The 21124-nt window shown below is 37.0% G+C and overlaps 1 protein-coding gene across 1 annotated transcript in view; it reads right to left on the bottom strand.

Annotated features, from left to right (window-relative positions):
• Positions 1-21124, bottom strand: part of LOC121876078 (eIF-2-alpha kinase GCN2-like) — a 48233-nt gene that overhangs the window by 904 nt on the left and 26205 nt on the right. Inside the window, exons 15-22 of the mRNA XM_042380993.1 lie at positions 20514-20759; positions 18868-19022; positions 12994-13139; positions 12684-12814; positions 9352-9577; positions 2137-2228; positions 498-673; positions 1-141 (exon numbers count right to left, since the gene is read on the bottom strand). The exon at positions 1-141 is cut by the window's left edge and continues 904 nt beyond it. Coding sequence (XP_042236927.1) covers positions 3-141; positions 498-673; positions 2137-2228; positions 9352-9577; positions 12684-12814; positions 12994-13139; positions 18868-19022; positions 20514-20759 — 1311 coding nt within the window. The 3' untranslated portion in view covers positions 1-2. The remainder of the gene's footprint in view (positions 142-497; positions 674-2136; positions 2229-9351; positions 9578-12683; positions 12815-12993; positions 13140-18867; positions 19023-20513; positions 20760-21124) is intronic.

Below are 21124 nucleotides of genomic sequence, written 5' to 3'. Positions count from 1 at the left end.
ACCTATATGATCCTTTTGCAAATGTTGGATGATATGCTGTAAAAAACAAGCGGAAGGCAGCGTTCTGACTTCTTTCTGGGGAATATCTTGCGCTGGAGCAGCTTACACACCACCTCTATGTCGTCCTTCTGTTCTGGGAACCTGAGGAGTAAGTAGGCCATTTATGTATTACATTCACTGAGAACATTTCTCTTAAATTCTATGAAGTATTACATTATAATTATGATACAGATGTTTTAATATGACAAGATCAACTCAGATAATAATATGCAAATCCAATTCAATATTCCCATAGCCTCCTGTCTCATATAACTTTGAAACTTATCAGGAATGATTGTAACTGACATTTCTATACAGTACTGTATGTTCCCTAACATATTTACTATAACGGAACCATACTTGAATCATAGCACTACTACATGTAATGTATGTATTTTAATTTTGTATTTTACACTATGTATTGTACAATAGTTACAATGTAAACAGAAAACACTTACATATTTTTTACATCACTGACTGTCTCATTAAAACTTTTGGCGGTAGTATCCACGTCAATGGCTCCAAGAGCAAGCAGGGACTTTTTGTCAAGTTCTACTGCCCAAACATCCACAGCTGTATTTGAACCAATGCTTGGCCAGCGAGAATTTAAAGCCGTCTGCACATCTTTAGTGATCTGCAAGAATAATCCTTAGAAGGCAAGTACAGTATAGCATTTATAAATTCATGGATTAAATTCTCATCAGCCTTAGTTTAATGATTATAGATTTTTTTTAAGGCTTACTTTCCTAATACAGTTTGTTAGACCATGTCACAGAAACTTACAAACCAAAGAATAGAATAGAGGTTTTGGAGGCAAAGGAAAAGTGGAAGTGGGATTAGGAGATGGAGAAGCAGGGAGGGAGGAAAACATATGGCCACAATACATCAGATCCAGATCCACCAGATTACTTTTACCACCCCAAAAAATTGTCTCTCAACATGAACCACCTCAACTAGGCTCCCTGATGACTTCACATGCATATGGTCCATACAGTACAGTACTGACATAAAAAATTAATAACCTCTGAGCACATGTGCTGTACAGATGATCCATGTGTCCTCTTTCTTTACTGGAATTTTCCTGTTTCTCATACATAAGAAGTCACTGTGCTTTATGCAGTAACCATACACAGTATGTGTGTAATATATATACTGTACTGTACAGTGGTCCCTCCATTAACGAGTGGTTCAATTTACGAGATTTCAGTTAACGAATTAGCTCCCATAAGGATTTTCAGTTCTATTAACGAGTACAACTTTTATCAACGACAGCCTTACGAGAAACACGCTTTGGTGTGCGCATCAGCTGATCGACTAGTCCACCAAAACAGTAATCGGTTCTATGTTTACATTTGTTTCCAGTGGAGTAAATATCAAGAAAGTTGTGCTCTTGAATATTTTTGCATTTTTTATATTAAAATTATTGGTCATTCTGAAATTTAGTTAACATATTGATAATATATACAATACAGGGAACAGTTTTTGTGCACCCATCAGCTGATTGAATCACCCACCAACGCTTCTCAGTTTAACTTTGTTTACAGTGGAGTGAACATTGAGTTTGTTGGTCTCTTGAATATTTTTGCATTTTTACTTTAAAATTATTGGTCATTCTGAAATTTAGTTAACATATTGATAATACACAGTGCAGAAATTATTATGAAACACGAAGAAGGCATTAGAACCAATGCACTCTAAAAAGAATATGGCATGTCATCATCGACTGCCTCTACAATCACCTGTTTGCTATGTAAATAAAGCCGCCGGGAATATGACATACACACCTCAAAGTAAGTTAAAATACAGTATTCTATTGGTTTTTTATTTATTATTGTACAGTTCTATATTTTCTTTATATATAATGTTTTGTTGATTCTATTACCGGTATACAGTACTTTGTATGTACTTTTTCTGTGTGTTGGAACCAATTACCCAATATCCCATTGAAATAATAGATTCAGTTAACGAATGACTCTGTGGAACCAATTGTGCTCGTTAATCAAGGGACCACTGTATATGTTTTTTTTTTTTACATTAAACAAATAGTATGTAAACAAGTAGAAGGTATTAAGTACAGTCATTCAGTCACCCACCCACCTGATAGTCCAACTTAGGAGCATCTTTACTCTTGGACTGTTTCTTTGTTATGTACTGGATGTTTAACTGATACTCATCCTGGCTGCTCACTCCTGCGACAAGAAAAATGAGACAAACAGAGAATTACAAAAAGTATTATATTGTATACTTTCTCTTTCCTTAAGCTTTCTAGCTCCATTTGTATATCTTACATGTTATTCCATTAATTTATATCTACAGTATAATGGCTGCATATTGTTGTAGATACAGGTATTAAAAATCCAACAGCAATTATACAAAATGACAGCAGTAATGTACACCTTCATTTAAAGTGCAAATTGTTGTAAAATTTGGTATGCTAAAGCAAAAAGGAGTTAGCTATACAGGTTGTACCTCTCTAGTCTGGCAACCTCGGGACCTGACCGGTGCCGGACCATGGAAATTTCCGGACCATGGAAATTCACCCTTTTCCTGGATAGATAGTGACTTGTGCTTACGCTTGGAAGCACTAGCACCACTTTCTCTGCTTCATGGTCTCTTTGAAGACATATTGAAGGGTTAAATGTCGTACAGTAGCTTCTCAAATTTCGCGAGTTTTTAATTCGACGTTTTCTATTTGAACACACACAAAAAAACAACACATTTAAAAATTTTGACGGCAGAAACTCGAATTTCGACGGGTTTGAACGGCCCACCAACAATCAGACGACGTGCACAATCGTATAAACAGCGTCATTTCTCTTATGTACAATAGATTCATTATTGTTTATTACTGAAAGTCTTTTTGATTGAATTAATGTTTGTGTGTGCAAAATGAGCAATACAATTCATTACTAATACGTAGAATATTAAAACACGAGGAAATGAGACAGCATTGTTTTCGTTGATTACAAAACCAGTGACTGACTGGTTCTACATATAAAACTGAAGAAAATAAGACCCTGGTTGTAGCTGTAGTAAAATTAATATGGGTGTTTTAAGTAATGTTATTTAATGTTAATAAATGGAACAATAGAAGTAGCTAACGATAATGGTAAAGAAAAAAAGGGAGATCGCGTTTGTAAGTGCGCACGCGCGAAAACATATCGTCATTACTTTACATAAGAATATGAAAGTAACTCTTATTTACTGTTCATATATATTTCAATTAATGTTTCTGAATTTGTTTTTATTGAATTAATGTTTGTGTGCAAAATTAACAATACAATTTATTAGTAATACGTGGAATATTAAAACACACGAGGAGACGAGACGGCTGCCGGCATTGTTTTTGTTAAAGCTTACAAAACCAGTGACTGATTGGTTCTACATATAAAACTGAAGAAAATAAGACCCTGATTGTAGCTGTAGTAAAATTAATGTAAAAAAATTAATATGGTTGTTTGAAGTACTGTACCAGTAATGTTATTTAATGTTAATAAATGGAACAATATACTGTAAGTAGCTAACCATTAATGGTAAAAAAAAAGTGAGACTGAGCGTACGTAAGTGCGCACATGTGAAAACATATTGTCATTACTCAACATAAGAATATGAGAGCAACACTTATTTACTGCTCATATATATAGAAGGGTTAAATGTTGTACTCTGTATAGACAAGCAGAGAGAGAGAGCAGCCGAACTGCCGGATGTAAACAAACCTTAATTTCCCGCGGCTTTGTTGTTGTTGTTTTTTTACGGGGATTAGCCCACCCGGGCATAGGTCACTGACCCACATTGGGGCCTGAGGGGCAAAAATTTAATACTCCTGTAATAATAATAATAATAATAATAATAATAATAATAATAATAATAATAATAATAATTCAGAAAAAAAAAAAAAAAAAGCTGCCTATCTACCTACTGGACAAACTAAAATCGTTCCGGTCCACGGGAGTTTCCGGACCACAGAATGCCGGACTAGAGAGGTACAACCTGTACTGTAACAAATCCTGTTGTCTCTGGCATTTTACATTTCACCCTTTTTTTCACAAGGGTACCAAACTCGGAAACAGAACTAATGCAATACTATTAAATACTCCCAGGAAGCCAAACTGATATCCTTGTTTAGCATTAATTCGCTTCACAATAATTCGGTTTAGTGCTAAAAAAAAATTTACACCCATTCCCACTTAAAGTTAGATCAAAATTTGCCTTAGTGATAGCTTGACTCATTGGGAAAGGGAAAACTGGAGATGAGGTGGCCTGTGAGATACGTAGACAAAATCATCAAAAGGAAAGTAGCCAACTTGAAAGAATTCAAAGCCCCTGGAGTAAGAACATAAGAATGGAGGAAACTGCAGCAGGCCTATTGGCCCATACTGGGCAGTCCCATTTACACCCAACCCCTATTGCTCATATATCCATCCAACCTATGTTTGAAGCTATCCAGCGTATTCGAGTTAATGATGATATTCGGTAATTTGTTCCACTAAAAAACTACTCTATTTCCAAACCAATGTTTACCTATTTCATGCCTAAATCTAAATTTGTCTAATTTAAAACCATTGTTACGAGTTTGCTCCTGGTTGGAAAGTTGGAGTACCTTTGTTCAGCCCAGACTTCCATTTATACACCTCTATCAAGTCGCCCCTCACTCTACATCTCTCGAGAGAGTGCAAATTAAGATACTTTAACCTGTCTCTGTACTCAAGGTTCCTAATGCCCGGGATTAGCCTTGTCATTCTCCTCTGAATTCTTTCCAAGGATTCTATATCCATTCTGTAATACGGTGACCAGAATTGAACTGTGTAATCCAAGTGAGATCTCACAAGCACAAGATATAGTTTTAGGATGACCTCGCTAGTCTTGTAACTAACACTCCTTTGTATGAACCCAAGTACTTTATTAGCCTTGTTTCGAGCAAATACACATTGCTTACTTGGCTTAAGATTCCTACTTATCATTACTCCTAAATCTTTTTCGCAGTCGGATTTCTCAATAACACCGTTGTTCATCTGGTATCTGGTTTCCCTGTTTACATCTCCTATACTGAGTACTTTACATTTGTCCACATTGAATTTCATCTGCCATTTTTCAGACCATTCGAAAAATTTGTTTAGATCTTCCTGTAGTTTTGCGGAGTCCTCATCAGATTTAATTACACGCCCTATTTTAGTGTCATCAGCAAATTTACTTATATTGCTGTCTACGCCGATATCTATGTCGTTTATGTATATAATAAATAATAATGGTCCAAGTACTGAGCCTTGGGGAACTCCACTAGTGACGTTGCTCCAATCGGATTTAGTGCCGTTAATGCTCACTCGCTGTTTCCTGTCCTGTAACCACGCCCTAATCCATTTTAGAATATCTCCTGTAATGCCAGGAGCCTCCACTTTTCTTATTAGTCTTTCATGGGGGACTCTGTCGAAGGCTTTGCTGAAGTCGAGATATACCACATCATAAATATGCCCCTCGTCCACTGATTCGAAAACAGATGAAAAGAATGTTAATAGATTAGTTAGACATGAATGCCCGCTTGTGAAGCCATGTTGGGAATCATTGATCAACTTGTGCTTCTCCAGGTGATTTCGAATAGAGTTTGAAATGATTGCTTCCAGTAATTTGCCTACAATTGATGTTAGACTGATTGGACGGTAGTTAGAGGATAGTGACCTATCTCCCTTCTTGGAAATCAGTATTACATTAGCTATCCTCCAGGATTCTGGTACTACACCCATTTTTAAGGACATAATAAACAAATTTGCTAAGGGCATACTGAGCTCTTCCTTACATTCCTTTAATACTCTGGCAAATATCTCATCAGAACCAGGTGACTTATTAGGCTTTAGTCTGTCTATTTGCTTACTAACATCATTACTAGTCACTACTATCTCGCTTAATTTGTTTCCTTCACTATCTCTGAATAGAGTCGGTTCCTCGGGTATCATGTTTAAATTTTCGGTGGTGAAAACTGTTGAAAAATATTTATTCAAGTTATTGCTCATTTCTCCGTCGTTATCAGTTAGCTCACCGGTATCTGACTGTATTGATCCAATCTTTTCCCGTGTTTTAGTTTGATACATTTGGGGGTTTGACTTCGCCTCCCTTGCTACCTTCAGTTCATTATTCCTTTTTGCTTTTCTTATCTCGGTCTTAACCCTACCGGCCAATACCTTAAAATAATCTCGGAAGTAAACTTCACCACGATTTATTCTCCTACCTATAGCCTTCCTTTGTCTAATAATATTCTTTAAATAATTATTTATCCATTTAGGGTCATTGTTGTTTGATCTGAGTTTTCTGTATGGTATGTTCTCCCTTTGTGCAGTAAGTAACTCATTATTTAAGTTGTTGTGGAACTCGTCAACCTCAGATTTCTTTATCAGGTCATCCTCAACCGTCAGGTCTCCAGGCAAGGTGAGGTCGCCCTGTGGGCACATTGTGTGAGGTCACCTCATGTTAGGTCATGTAATTCACCCCCAAACGTGATACCCCTTCCCTCAGCTGCCTCTTCAAACTATCAAAGTTTGCCTTTCTGAAATCTGGGACTTTAGTGGAATTTTCCTTGCATCTGCTCTGAAATTCTAACTGGAATCTAATTTCTTTGTGATCGCTATGAGCAAGTTCGTTCCCTACCTCGACATTACTAATGAGGTTTTCTCTGTTTGACAGAACTAAATCAAGTATATTATTACCCCGGGTGGGTTCGGTTATATGTTGGCTTAGGAAACAGTCCTGGATTCTTTCAAGAAAATCCTCTGATTCTGAGGTACCCGTAAGGTCAATCCAATCTATTTGTGTAGTTAAAGTCGCCTACTTTACAGATTTTGCTATGTATGAAAGCCCTGCGCATTTCATCCCAAATAAGTTGCTCATTAACTCTATCAAGATTAGGTCTATATATTACTCCTGTGATTAATTTTTCCCTACCATCGATTAATTCTATCCAAATTGTTTCTGTATTCCACTCGGTTTTTATTTCCTTATTTATTTCACACTTCAGATTAGTATCCCTGACATAGATTGCTACTCCGCCTCCTTTCCTAATCTGCCTATCGGTATGGAATAATTTGTAACCTGCAATTTGGTATTCGACAGGTAACTCATGTGAGTCTAGGTTTATCCATGTTTCAGTGAATGCTATTATATATATTTTTTCGGTACATACCAAAGCCCTGATTTCATTCATTTTGTTTCTCACACTTCTATTCTTTGCGTAGTAGACATTTAAGTTAGTCGTGTTCTGAGTCCTCTCTTTGTCGCGTTTAGGTTTTAACTCCCTGCCTAATTTAGTTTTGTCATAATTCCTAGCACTATTTCCCTGTAACCTTTCACTTTGTTTACCCGCTCCCACTGCAGTCTCCTCCACCCCCATGCTTATATGTTCTCCAAGCAGTTTAAAGACTTTGACATCTTTTGAACTGCCCTCTCGAGAGAACCAGCCAGGGTTGCCACCCCATCCCTTCTGCCATAGAAGTTGTCAATGAATGGGACTGATATTGACTTGCAATATCTGTCAAGATGGCCGTTGACACCAACTGACCTTGACAACCATTCATTGCCAACTCTCCTTCTAGGCAGGACACCACATATAATAGGGATCCCTCCCTTCGACCTAATATGTTCTATAGCTGCATTGAACTAATCAAGAAGCTTCTCACTCCTACACCGGCAAATATCATTGCCTCCTGCACTGAGGCAGATAATGGGGTTGTTCCCATTACCAGACAAGATATTGTCCATCCTGTCAACTATATCATCCCCCACCCCAGCTCCTGGCAAACACACCCTCATCCTATTTTTATTTTTACCACAAAAAGCTCTGTTCAGGTACCGTACCTGGGAATCGCCAACAATTAAGGTTTTCATACCTTCCTTGACAGCCTTGTCCCTGACTATGCTAACGTCCAATTCGTCTATCAAAGGACTGAAAGAGTTGGTACACTTAGCTGTTGTTGTCATATCCTTTGTGTGAGCACAGGCTAAAGTGTTAAAAGGAGATGCAAACAAAATTTGCACCCACTAAGACTCTTATCAAGGAAATCCTTGGATCAAGATAAAGCACAGAAGGACTAGAAATTAGCCAACGTCACCCCAGTATACAAGAAGGGTAGAAAAAGTGTAGCGGAAAACTACAGGCCAATCAGCCTAATGTGACACATACGCAAGCTCTTTGAGAAAATTCTGAGGGACGCCATCATCCAATGCCTGACCGAACAGTCTTATCAACGCTCACAACACAGTTTCATGGAAAGAAAATCCTGTCAGACAAACTTACTCACGTTCCTTGATTCTGGTGTGGATTAACAAATGGCTCGAAGACAGGTAACAAGGAGTAGTAATGAATGGATAAAGTCCTCAGTAGAGCACCACAAGGCTCTATCCTTGAACTAAGACAGGTAACAAGGAGTAGTAATGAATGGATAAAGTCCTCAGTAGAGCACCACAAGGCTCTATCCTTGAACTCACCTTGTTTGTAATCTACATAAATGATTTAGACGAAAATATATCAAGCCACATTGTCAAGTTCGCTGATGATACAAAGATATTTGGGAAGGTAAAAATCAGAACGATATTACAACAATGCAGGAGGACCTGAATGAGCTGTTTAGATGGTTCCAAGACTGGCATCTGCTCTTTAACATTATATCATATCATACAACAACCCTAAGCACAACTCTTCTGTTAAAAACACTTCCCTGGATACTGTCGATAAGTAGAAATATCTTGGCATTGTGATAGATCAATCAATGAAGTCAACAAAACATGTGGGGGTAGCAGTGAGGAAAGCAAATCGAGATTTGGGAATTATAAAGCATACCTTTTGAATACAAAGATAGGAAAATGCTCCTTCAATTGTACAAATCCCAAGTACATCTATACATCCCAGTTTGGATTACTGTATACAGGTATGGAAACCCTACCTCCAGAAAGATTAACATTCCTAGAAAAGGTGCAACATAGAGTGACTAAGATGAGTCCAGAACTATGTCATCTCGATTATCCAAGTAGAATGAGAGCCTTAGGACTATCAACCCTTCAGACAAGGCATAACAAGGCAAATCTCATTGAAATATTCAAAATCCTGAAAGGGATGGAAAACGTGAACCCGGGACATTTCTTTGTGATGTCATGTACCACCAACACAAGAGGACATAACTACAAACTCGTCAAGTCATTGCAAATAACAAAATTGTGAATATCAGGGCAATTTTCTAGTACAAAGACTAAAGAAAAAGTTAAAACACAAAAAATGCATTTAAAAAATATCATAAGTGTATGCAATAAAGTACTGTACTAACAAGCACATACCAGTGGACCTGGAGTCGGATCTTGAGTAACTGTTTGGTGCCACTGTTTCTGTCACTCCCAAATTTTTTAAAATAAACTCTGCAACTCTTTCCAATGGCACCTTCCTTTCCAGAGACCGACCCGATGGATCATTGCACATTCTGATATCTGCTTTGTCAGAGTTGGTTAACATCACCATATTTGGCACACACAAGTCTTCCAGTACCGTTTCTGCTTCTTTTTGAGTCTGAAAAAATAAATTCTTCATAAAAATACACAAGACTAAGGAGAAAATATAATAAAATATATAAGAGGAGAGATTTTTAGAATAGCCAGGCAAATAGTGGGTAGAAATAAGGATATTGTTGGTGAGCAGTGCATGACAAATGACCATGGTAATGTGGTTGTTCATAATGAAGAAATCAAGTATGCCTGGAGAAATTACTACAGGAACCATGTCCATGGATTGAGAGTGAATGGGCAGAGAGAGCATTTGACAAAGTAAAAATAGGAGTCCATTAGGGGTCTGTCATAAGCCCCACAGGATTTTAGGACTTGCCTACCCTGGGGGCTGTTGTATGCTAATGAGTTTGTGCTGATAGGAAATAGTAATGAAGAGGTTGTTGAGAAATTTATGAAATAGAGGCAAAGGGCCTGAGGGTGAATGGGCTGAAAACGAAAGTATTGGTTAGTGGTGTGGGTGAGGGACCTGGGTGGAAAATGGAAAATGGCTGTGTGCTGTCTGCATGAAAGGTGTTGGCAGTAACTTATAATGTGCAATAAGTGTGGAAGATGAATACACAAGAGGAGGAGTGGAGTGGATGGTAGACTGTAAGATGTTGATGACTTTAAGTGTTCTGTATGTGCAGGTAACCATATACTCACAGTAAGGATGGAGAAAATTAACATTGAGGATATGACCCTGAACTGTGTCGATGAGTTCTGTTACTTTGGGTGACATAATCAGTGCCAAGGGTGGTGCTGAAGTCTGCTCAGTTCCAAGAGCCAGAAGTGGCTGCAAGAAGTTTAGGAAGCTGCTGCCTTTATTAACAGCAAAAGGACCTTCCTTCCAAGTGAAAGGAAGAATGTATGCAGCTAGTGTGAGAAGTGTGATGTTGTATGGCAGTGAAACATGGGCAGTTAAAGAGGATGACATAAGTAGACGTATGCAAGCTGAAATGAGAATGGTGAGGTGGATGTGCAATATGACACTGAAACACAGGAGGCCCTGTTCAGAGCTCAAGGCAGCTGGGTACTGAGAGTATTGGCAGGTTGAGATGGTTTGGGCAGGTTGAGATGGTTTGGGCATGTGGAGAGAATGCATGAGACCAATTGGTTCAAAAGGTGCATGAGCCTAAATGTGGAAGGAAGGGAGCCAGGGGTAGGCCAAGAATCACATGGGGAGAGGTTGTAAGAAATGATATTAGAGTTAAGAACCTGACAAGAGAGACTGCATGAAACCATGCACCATAGCATGGAGAGCTGCTACCAAGTAATTTCAGCTAACCCAAGTAAGTGTGGAAAATGTCCATAAAATGATAATGGGGATCAGTTAACAAAATGCTAAACATACCAAGTAAGCATGAGTGGTTAGTAAGCAAAACAATGCAGGCATCCCTCAATATATGATCAGGATGCATTCTTGAAAACCCTGTTGTTGAGTGAACAATCGTATGTTGAACACATTTTAACATGGTGCCAATGAGGATACATTCCAGAGTCAGTCAAAGTGAGTGGTTTTTGCCCTCAAATAGGCCCAAAATTCACAGCATCAAAGCACATCAACATCACAATATCACTATATTAAAGCACATCAACACCACTGTATCACTATATTAAAGCACATCAACACCACAATATTACTATATTAAAGCACATCACCACTATATCACTATACTAAAGCACATCACCACAATATCACTATATTAAAGCACATCAACACCACAATATCACTATATTAAAGCACATCAACACCACAATATCACTATATTAAAGCACATCACCACAATATCAATATATTAAAGCAATGTAGCTGTATGTAACAGGTGGTCACATGACATAAGTTTGGCAAGCATAAAAAACACTTCCAATGCCCATACCTTAATTTCTACCATAAAAGACAAAAAAAATTATAAAAGAAGATCTAGTAATGAATTATTTACTGAGAAACATCATATTCAACTGACCTCCACCAGCTTCACCCACTACAACCCCAAACATTTCTCATAGCTGTATATATATACCAGCTGTTTTCTTATTACCCATTGCCAATAATTCATATCTTCTTAACATACTGGGGTAATTGTTGTTCTTCATTGTTTCCCTTGATAAATATGTAACAGTTCAACATTCTAATTTGAAATGTTTAGTCCTGGTTAAGTTACAAAAACTGCATCTCAGATAAGAACCAGATTATGGAACACAGTTTTATACAGTGTTGGTACTTCTAATATTTACAGGTAATGCAGTGTTATATATTTTTTGTAAAACACTGTACTGTATTTATATTAGAAAAATTGTGATGAGTAATAAATTGTATTATACATTTTGAAGCTTGATATTTTAGTGCTGTAGCCATAGTGAGTGTTTGAATGAGTATAAAACAGATGCTATCAATATGTATAAACAATGCTTACATGTGTTCATTTTGTCTTATTATTTTGTGAGTTTTTACAACTATAACTTCAAGAAACCACGACCAAAATGTATAAAAATGTCCAGTAGTCATGTGGTGTAAAAGCAACAAGTGAACAACAACACTTATGGTGCACTTGGGTACGGGTAGTACCTCTCTGCGCAGAGGACAATGAATGTGTTTCTGCACATGACGGCCATTTTTGAATGACAAATGAAACAGAAGATGTACATGAAGCTGCTAGGGAGTGATCTTTTTTTATTTCCCAACAACAATTGTACAATCAAGAAAGTCTAATTATATTGAAAATGGGGTGTCAAAAAATTTGAATAATTAAACTGAAGACTCTTAAGCTGAGAGATCATATATTGAGGGATGCCTACACAGTATATGTAGTAGAAAAACAATATATACAGTACAGGATATACAAAATAAATGTGAAATGCAAAAGTGTGAAGAAAATTTTTTAACATCAATGAAGATCAGATGTATAATGGTCTACCTACGATATGAACAATTTACAGGATCCACAAATCTTCAGATGAAAAGCAAAATTATAATTACTGAACATATTTTGAAATAATAATTGATGGGAAAATAAGAACTTGTTTTAATTAGCTTTTACTTAACAAAAAAAAAAACCCCATAAATTTCTGAGTTTTACATATGTTTCTTCTCAATATTTCTTACTGATGGCACTCAACAGTGCTGTACTTACCAAACAGTGGCAGTGATCAGCTGTGATTTTTGCTGTTCTTAATTTGCTGGTTATGTCAACACGTTCTTGCAGCTGCTTTGGTCCTATCCCAAACACCATCACACTGATCATACCAGCTCCACAACCAAGACCTATATCATCAAGGAGAAAGCATTAATCAACTTGTACATTGTTTATTTTAGGCATGAGTAATTACACCATTGCACCAACAACAACCTTTCATTAACTCTAAACTCTTACAGTTTATGCTTCTGCATTCATATACAAGTGTCCTGCTGCTAAATAATGAACAACTTTACTATCTACTCACCATCCACACCCTGGGATATATCTGCACGACCAGTTGCTGACAGCTTGGTCACATCCCTAATGCAACAATCAAATTTCTCCAAGAAGAGACTCACTCCCACAGCACCAAGTAGTTCTCCACTCTTCTTTGTTGACAACAGTTTGCTCCTAATTAAGAATCACTAATATTAAATTCATCTTATGTTGATAGTAAGATAACACATAACTATAAAAGCATAATTCTTGATTATTTTTCACCTACCACTTTTATATACCATGTACAGTAAATAAAAAGATTGAAAATAAATGCAGTCCTGAGTAAATCAGAGAAACAAAATTACCACCAAAAGGAGGCAAGTCCTCCACTCTCCCACAAAAAAAAACTTTAAAGGCACATATTGTCTCAATGATGAAGACAACATGATGATTATTGAATACAGTCGGCCCTTAACATACGCGGGGGTTAGGTAACAGAGATACCCGTGAATGTTAAGAATCCGCGTATTTTTGCTGCCCCCCCCCCACCTAAAAACACCCCTGGCCCTCCATGTCCTTATTTACCGTTTATACCTGTGTATAGTTCGAGTTTTTAAGACCAAATTTTTTGGCAAAAAATTGGGGGTCGACCTCTAAACGGGTAATAGTTTCGTTAGGTTGAAAAAAATTTACCAGTAACTACCAGTAAACAATGAAAACGACGCACCACCAGCTGTGAGTGTCAGTACAGTCGCCAGGGCAGATCTCTAGCGTCATCATAGCAAGCCCAAAGTAGCCAAATGCATGGTATGGTAGCACAGGACGATGTAAAACATAAAGTATTAATTTTTTAAAGTGTATTTATAGATACATAAATTTTTGTTCATTACATTTGAAACATCAATCTTTGTTAATTAAATTTGAAACAAAAGAAAACTACGATACCGTATTTCTAAATACCGGGTATTTTCATTAAAATATTACATCACAAGTATATTTTACCTTAACTGTGACTGAATGACTATATTCTCAGAAATAAATATGGAAATGTAATATTTTTGCCGAAATGACGTACGTATTACAGTGGAAAGTGGGATAAAATCATGACGAAAACAATAACTTTCGCTTTCTTTCGTTGTTCAAAAGATTTTACCGTAATCGCTTTTCGAATGGTTTTTAGTTAAAAAACTGTTATATTACAATAATATTCTATCCTAATTCACTTGAATAAATACATGGATACCATATTTCTGAATATTTTCATTAAAATCCATCAAAATCATTTTCCTTGTCATTCTCTTCAGCACCAAACAGCTCCTCCCAGTCTTCTCCTTGAACAGGGCTAGAGGGTACGTGTTTTTCTAATCGTTTTCAGTTAAAAAACTGTTACATCACATGTATATTTTACCTAAACTGCGCCTGAATGAATATATTCTCAGAAATAAATAGTAGTTTTGCTGAAATGTGATGCATTTCAAAGTAAAATGGGATAAAATACATGACGAAAACAAAAGACTTTACCTAACCTTCCGATGTTCAAGAGATGTTACTCGTTTTTTTAATAGTTTTCGGTTAAAATACTGTTATATCACAATGATATTATATTCATACTGTGCTTGATATAATACATTCACGGAAATGTAATATTTTTGCTGAAATGATGTACGTATTACAGTGGAAAGTGGGATAAAATCATGACGAAAACAATGACTTTCGCTTTCTTTCGTTCAAAAGATGTTACCATAATCGCTTTTCGAATGGTTTTCAGTTAAAAACTGTTGCATCACAAGTGAATTAGGATAGAATATTATTGTAATACAACAGTTTTTTAACTGAAAACCATTCGAAAAGCGATTACGGTAACATCTTTTGAACGAAAGAAAGCGAAAGTCATTGCTTTCGTCACTTTCCACTGTAATACGTACGTCATTTCAGCAAAAGTATTACATTCCCATAGTCTCAGAAATAAATAATAGTTTTGCTGAAACGTAATGTGTTTCAATGCAAATTAGGATAAACTACATGTACATGAAAACAAAAGACTTTACCTAACCTTCCGATGTTCAAGATATGTTCCTCGTTTCTTTAATAGTTTTCGGTTAAAATACTGTTATATTAGTGATATTCTATTCATACTGTGCTTGATATAATACATTCACGGGAATGTAATATTTTTGCAACTACAATGCTGATGTCAACACAAGCGTGGTTACAGCGAGACTGACTGACTGAGGGAGCGCGGGGTGGCGCAGGCGGTGTGTGTGTGTGTGTGTGTGTGTGTGTGTGTGTGTGTGGTGTCGCGGGCGATTTGAATAATGTATATTCCTTTGAATGTATATTCCTCCAGCGGCAATCCACGTATTTGCAAATCCGTTAAGTTAAACCCATGGCTGGAAAACATATTGTATATATAGTACTCATGTATAAACCGATCCCATATATTGTACTGTATAGTTCGACTCCTGAATTTTTGGAAAAAAGCCTGAATTTTTCATATATAGTACCTCTTGTACAATCTGACCCCAGCTGCATAATCCTAGACATATTTTGTAACAAGACGCCAGATTCACACCAAAACAACTTCGCAGTGATCACCAGCACAAATGATGCTATGAACAGTGTTACCAACTCTGAAAATTTAATTCCCGCCTGTTACCAACTCCTACTTATAAATTTCACTAAATTCACCGTTAAAAATAGCTTTAACTGTAATGTAACATGAAAACTTAAAACTGTAGGCATAGAAGAAGTAATAACAAAAGCATATCAATAGCAATGATGATAGCATATTTTTTTTTAAAGTTAAAGCTTAAATTACACACTACGTTGCAATCTCAAGGACGTCAGCCACCTGCTCGGCGATCGCCATAACAACCATTGTTAAGGGAGAGAGAGGCAGCTAGGATGCTATTAATTTCTAAATATATTATTGTACTAATAATTTTAAATAAAAGCACCCAAATTAAAATACTTTTATTCCTGGTACATCCTGTGTTGTGATGATTCACATTATGGCAGATTCTATAAAATTGTTTTAAGAATAAGACATATTTTAACTGTGAGGATTAAGATAAAATAATACAGTATATACTAGTAAATGTGAGGAATAAATAAAAATAATACCAATAAATAATAGATAAAAATACTGTACAGTACAGCATGCCCTTACATTTCGCGGATTTTTAATTCATGGCCTTCAATTATTCGCGGATGACACCCTGGATGTACAGTACCCAAGAATGTCTGCAGGTAGTTTTAAAGCTGGTAGCATTTTTGCGGCCAGGACGGAAGCACGCAACTTTTGTGGTGTCCCGCAAAGTGCCTGTCTTGTCCCAGGCGGCTGGGCCACGTGCGCTCACTCCGCCTCAGTTCAGGTTAAACACTTGTATGTCTCACGCATGTGCTACTCTGCTGTCTTAACAACTGTGCTCCTTATGCTTGTGATGGCTTCCAAATGCCCTCAACCACCTCCATCCAGCCGTGGGGAGGCGCCCAAACAAGTGAAGAGAGAAAAGGTCATGACCCTACTGGAGAACAGACAATTGCTGGACAAACTTAGAAGTGGCCAAAGCATTTGCGAGTTAGTGTGTTGTCTGCTGTTGTAACTCTCCTCACTCCCTGCCATATTTCACTGGATTTACTGTTATTATTAGTGTTTACTGATAGAATAGTGCTTAATAGTGATAAATCATGGTATATTGTAGCTAGGTTAGGTCGTCGTTGTAACCACCAGGCTACTGGGCCAAGCTGTGAGGTGTTATGATTTTTTCAAGTCATATTTTCGGGTAGATATACATAACTCTCTTCATTTATTTTTATTCTGTTTCATGCACACACACTATCCTACATACATAATGTGAAAAAAAGTACAGTATTACATCGCAATTACCGACATCCTTCATGTTGGGTTGGCTAACAAGTTGTATAATATGATCAAATTACAGTACATAAATATACTTATTAAAGTTATTTAGAGTTTATATTTACGTTTTAGGGTCTTGGGGGTCTTGGGTTCGACCAGCGTGTTGTTTCTCCTGCAAGAACTGGTAGACTACTACTACTGTAAGCAATCGCCACCCAATTGCAGCCCTAGGCGAGGACCATCTGTTTTATATTAGACACGACCAACAAACAAGTTGTAAAAACCGGCTTATTTTGTATGTACTTTGTGTGTGTGTGTGTGTGTGTGTGTGTGTGTATGTGTGTGTCACTGTAACCACCAGGCTACTCAGCCAAGCTCTGAGGTGTTATGGTTGTTTTTCAACTCATATTTTGGGTAGATAAACATAACTTTCTTCACGTATTGTTACAGTAGGCTCTCGCCAATAACGACTTCCACAATAATGTTTTCGACAATAACGTTAAGTTACAATAGATACCTATTTTCGATAATAACGTCTAGATTCTCTTGAATAACGGAGATTTTGTGGGAAGCATCCGAGCGCATCAATGATAGCGTTTGTTTGCCGCCATGTTGATGACGTAGTTGTCCGCTCCGCCTCACTCTCACACACGCTCCATGGAATACAGCGCTGCACCCACGTGTGAGATTTTAGCCTCTATAACCAGTGGTTGCTAGGGTTGGTGATCAATAATGGCTTCCGCATTTTTGCCTGTGGGGGTTAGGGGAGGTGGTGGAGGGAGTGATTTGCCGCCTGAACGCCCGGGAACTTTTAAAGTGAATGAGAAAAAAGACCCTAAAGCTAAGAGACAAAGCCACAAGAAGCATGCCTACTCGAGTCAAGGATAAAGAACTGATTGTTGAGCTCATTGAAAGTGGTGCACGGAACATTGATATTGTGAGGAAATTGAACTGTCCTGAGTCTACAGTGTGAAATATTAAGAGGAACTTAGAGGAGACCAAGAAGAGTATTGCGCTGGCTAAGAAATATTTCGGTAGTGATGGAAATGCGAGGCGAGCTATGAATGATAAAAGTGATAGAAACAGGTTGTTTGTGATAACAAGAGCATTTTCTTTTGAAATGGTTAGCTTGTAGAATGAAAGACAGTGCAAGTCTTAGCAGCCCTCAGATATGGAACAATCATCATACCAAGCACCTCAAAAACTCCCCCAAGCTAAGTGTTATATTACTCAAACTCTTTATTTTGATGATTGAATAACAATTCTTTTTATTTCAGCGAACAAAAAGTGTTAGGAGGGTTTCTAAGGGGAAAAACTGGGTAAAATTCTTGGGGCGCCGGCACCAATAAACCCTTTTTACATGTATTTTAATGTCACACAAATAACGTTTTCGCTAATAACGGTGTTTTTCAGGCACCTATTAAACGTTATTGGCGAGAGCCTACTATACTCAGTTACATGCACACACCATCCTACATACATATTGTGAAAAAAAAAAGCAAAAGAAATAATTGTCCTAAGAGCAGACACATAGGGGAAAATACATTTCTTTGCACACGAGTTAGCTGGCTAGCTCAGTGGGGGACCGGGAGGATTTTTTTTTTACGTACGTACGAAAAATGTACCCTCCCTCTGGTCAGTAAATAATATTTGCGGATTTGGCAATTCATGGCCATTTTGAGACCCAAACCCCTGCGGATTTTAAGGGCAAGCTGTATTGCCATTTGGCTGCTGGATGACGAAATATTTGTCAATCATTTCAATACATACGAGGCAGCTCAGAACAGCCAAGATCCTGCATGCCACCAACTCCTTCTCCCCTCCCCCACTCAGCCTGCTAACTCTTGCTCACAAAGAAATGTTTATTCCCTTTACAATTTTGACCTTATGATATTTATTTCATTATTTTTTCTCATGCAATATGTAAGATTGTGTGTGCATATAACTGAGAAAAAACAATACATACCTCTGTACTGTTGGGCTTTGATACAAATGATCTCTTTGTTTTATGATGTCAGAAAGTCAAAAGATTATTGAAGGTTTTCTCAAGAGCCTAACCTGTGCTGAAGAATCAGTTGTTCATATGAACCCCCTTGAGCTAGAAGGTCTTGAGTGACCTTCATTTTCCTGTGCACCTCCATCAAAAACTGGCACATAAATCCACAATACAGGTGAGGGTCTGCTACCATCAAGGGGCGCAATTTGATATCAAACTAAAAAAGAAAAAATGCCAAACATTTGTATATAAATATATTATGGGTTTCTGATAGTACATACAAGATTCCTAAAATGATAAGTGATTGATGTGCATTACCAGTGGGTTGGGAGGTGTACAAAAACACCCCCACCTTTCTGCCTAAATTTGAAATAAATTACAAAAGATACATGTATATAAAAAGTTCACAACACAAAAAACATGTATGATGTAAATTTACATTAGTGAGCAAGATATAGTGTATCAGATATACATTTACTGAGCAATAACTAATAACTCTAACATTTCTATTTGAGTCAAGTGAAAAATGAGTCCTAAGGCCTGATAGCCCTTTAGAATCAGCGTACACTCTTGCATTTACGGTACCTGTATGCATTTCCACTGAATTTTTCCAATGCACACTGATCTGAACTACATAGTGGGTCCTGGAAGTGGAGTTCTTTAATGATTTAGTTTTATTATGCTTCTCATACTGTGCAATGTGTACTACAAGTAATTCTTTGTCATCATATACAAAATCAAGGGAAATATCATATTATGGTTCACTGTTTTTAACATACCCTGGGAATATCCCTGTGATTATATGCTGTAGAAAGTTTGGTGAATCAAATGTTAAAAAACTTGCTGTGTACAGTTCTTTTAATCCTTTGAATGTTATTCCCCATCCATTTCATCCAATTTTTCATATACAGTCAACCTTCACTTTACGCGGTTAATTCAACCAACAGGGTACCGCGGAAAGTGAGAAACGCGTAAAGTGAACAACATAACATATGGGATTAATTGAAATAGAGACCGGCTGACCCCCAAACTCCACTTTTTCCGACACAATACCTATGTTCTAGTAAAAATAACATCTTAATTTTATGATGGTACATGCACACAATTAATACTTAAGAGAAATAGAGAAATACAGTCGCCAAGTTAATGTCCATTCAAATAATGGACTCAACTCCCTCCCCCTCTTCTCACACTACACTCACTGGCTCTTCCCTCTCTGAGAAATTTTTGGGGGAAAACCACTAGATTTTAAGGTATAGTAATAAATAATACCTCAAACTAAAGTTAGGATAATATAATTGGCATTGCTGGATTCCTTGTAAGACCAGGAATATTTTGAATATAAATGTCATATATTTTGCACAAAAGATAACATATTTACTCAGAGTAAACATTATATCTAAAATTTGTATGTCTAATGCAAAATCTATGATGTTTATATTCAAAATGATCATCAAATTGTAAGAATTCCAGCAATGTAAATTATATCCTGGCCGGATAATTTGTATGAATTTTATGAGCTAAATAAAAAAATTATTCTTCACCCGCGTAGAATGTGAGCATCCCGGGTTCTGGCAGGGTACCGCTTAAACGTGGAAACGCGGAATGTGGGGACTACGTAAAGTGAGGGTTGACTGTAATCATTAGAGATGAAAATCACATAACAACACTGCTAACAACCAAACATGAAAGAATATGATGGGTTTACCTTGATACCCATTAAAAGTGATGTGTCCTTAATCTCCATGAGGTCACTCAGAACTTGTTTAACAGTCGCAACAAGATTCCTACGGCGTGAGCTTAACCCTTTACTTTGGAGACTCATAACAACATCCTCAAGTGGTCCTTCCATATAGAGGAATCCCTTGAGTGACTCTGCTGAAGATTTGCTTGCTCCAAGCCCACAGAAATAATCCACAAAGGTTTCAACATTCATTCTCTTGGTATTCAATTCCTACAAAATAAAAATTAATTTATGTCTCAGATAATTTAAAGTCATCAACAGTAGATTGGAATTACTAAAGCAATTTGAAACTCTGCTCTGGTGTATACTGGTAATATTAGTAGAGTACTATACTGAAGATATTTGTTGGATATGCATTGAAGGAATAATACAGAAATGTCCAATCAGTGCTTTATGGAATTAGACTACTTTTTAATGGCAATGAGGTAAATAAATTATACACGAATATACCAGAGTAAACAAACTGTTAAAGAAACAAGGTACAGTCCCCTTCACTAGTGAGTTTACAGGTGCTAATCATATAAATATTCCACAATTCACGATCTTTGAGATATTTGTTTTGATATTGTTTTTAT

The sequence above is a fragment of the Homarus americanus genome, unplaced genomic scaffold (assembly GCF_018991925.1).
Source record: "Homarus americanus isolate GMGI-L3 unplaced genomic scaffold, GMGI_Hamer_2.0 scaffold34921, whole genome shotgun sequence".
Taxonomy (NCBI): domain Eukaryota; kingdom Metazoa; phylum Arthropoda; class Malacostraca; order Decapoda; family Nephropidae; genus Homarus; species Homarus americanus.
The sequence above is the reverse complement of the archived record's forward strand: the minus strand, read 5'-3'. Positions and strand labels throughout refer to the sequence as shown.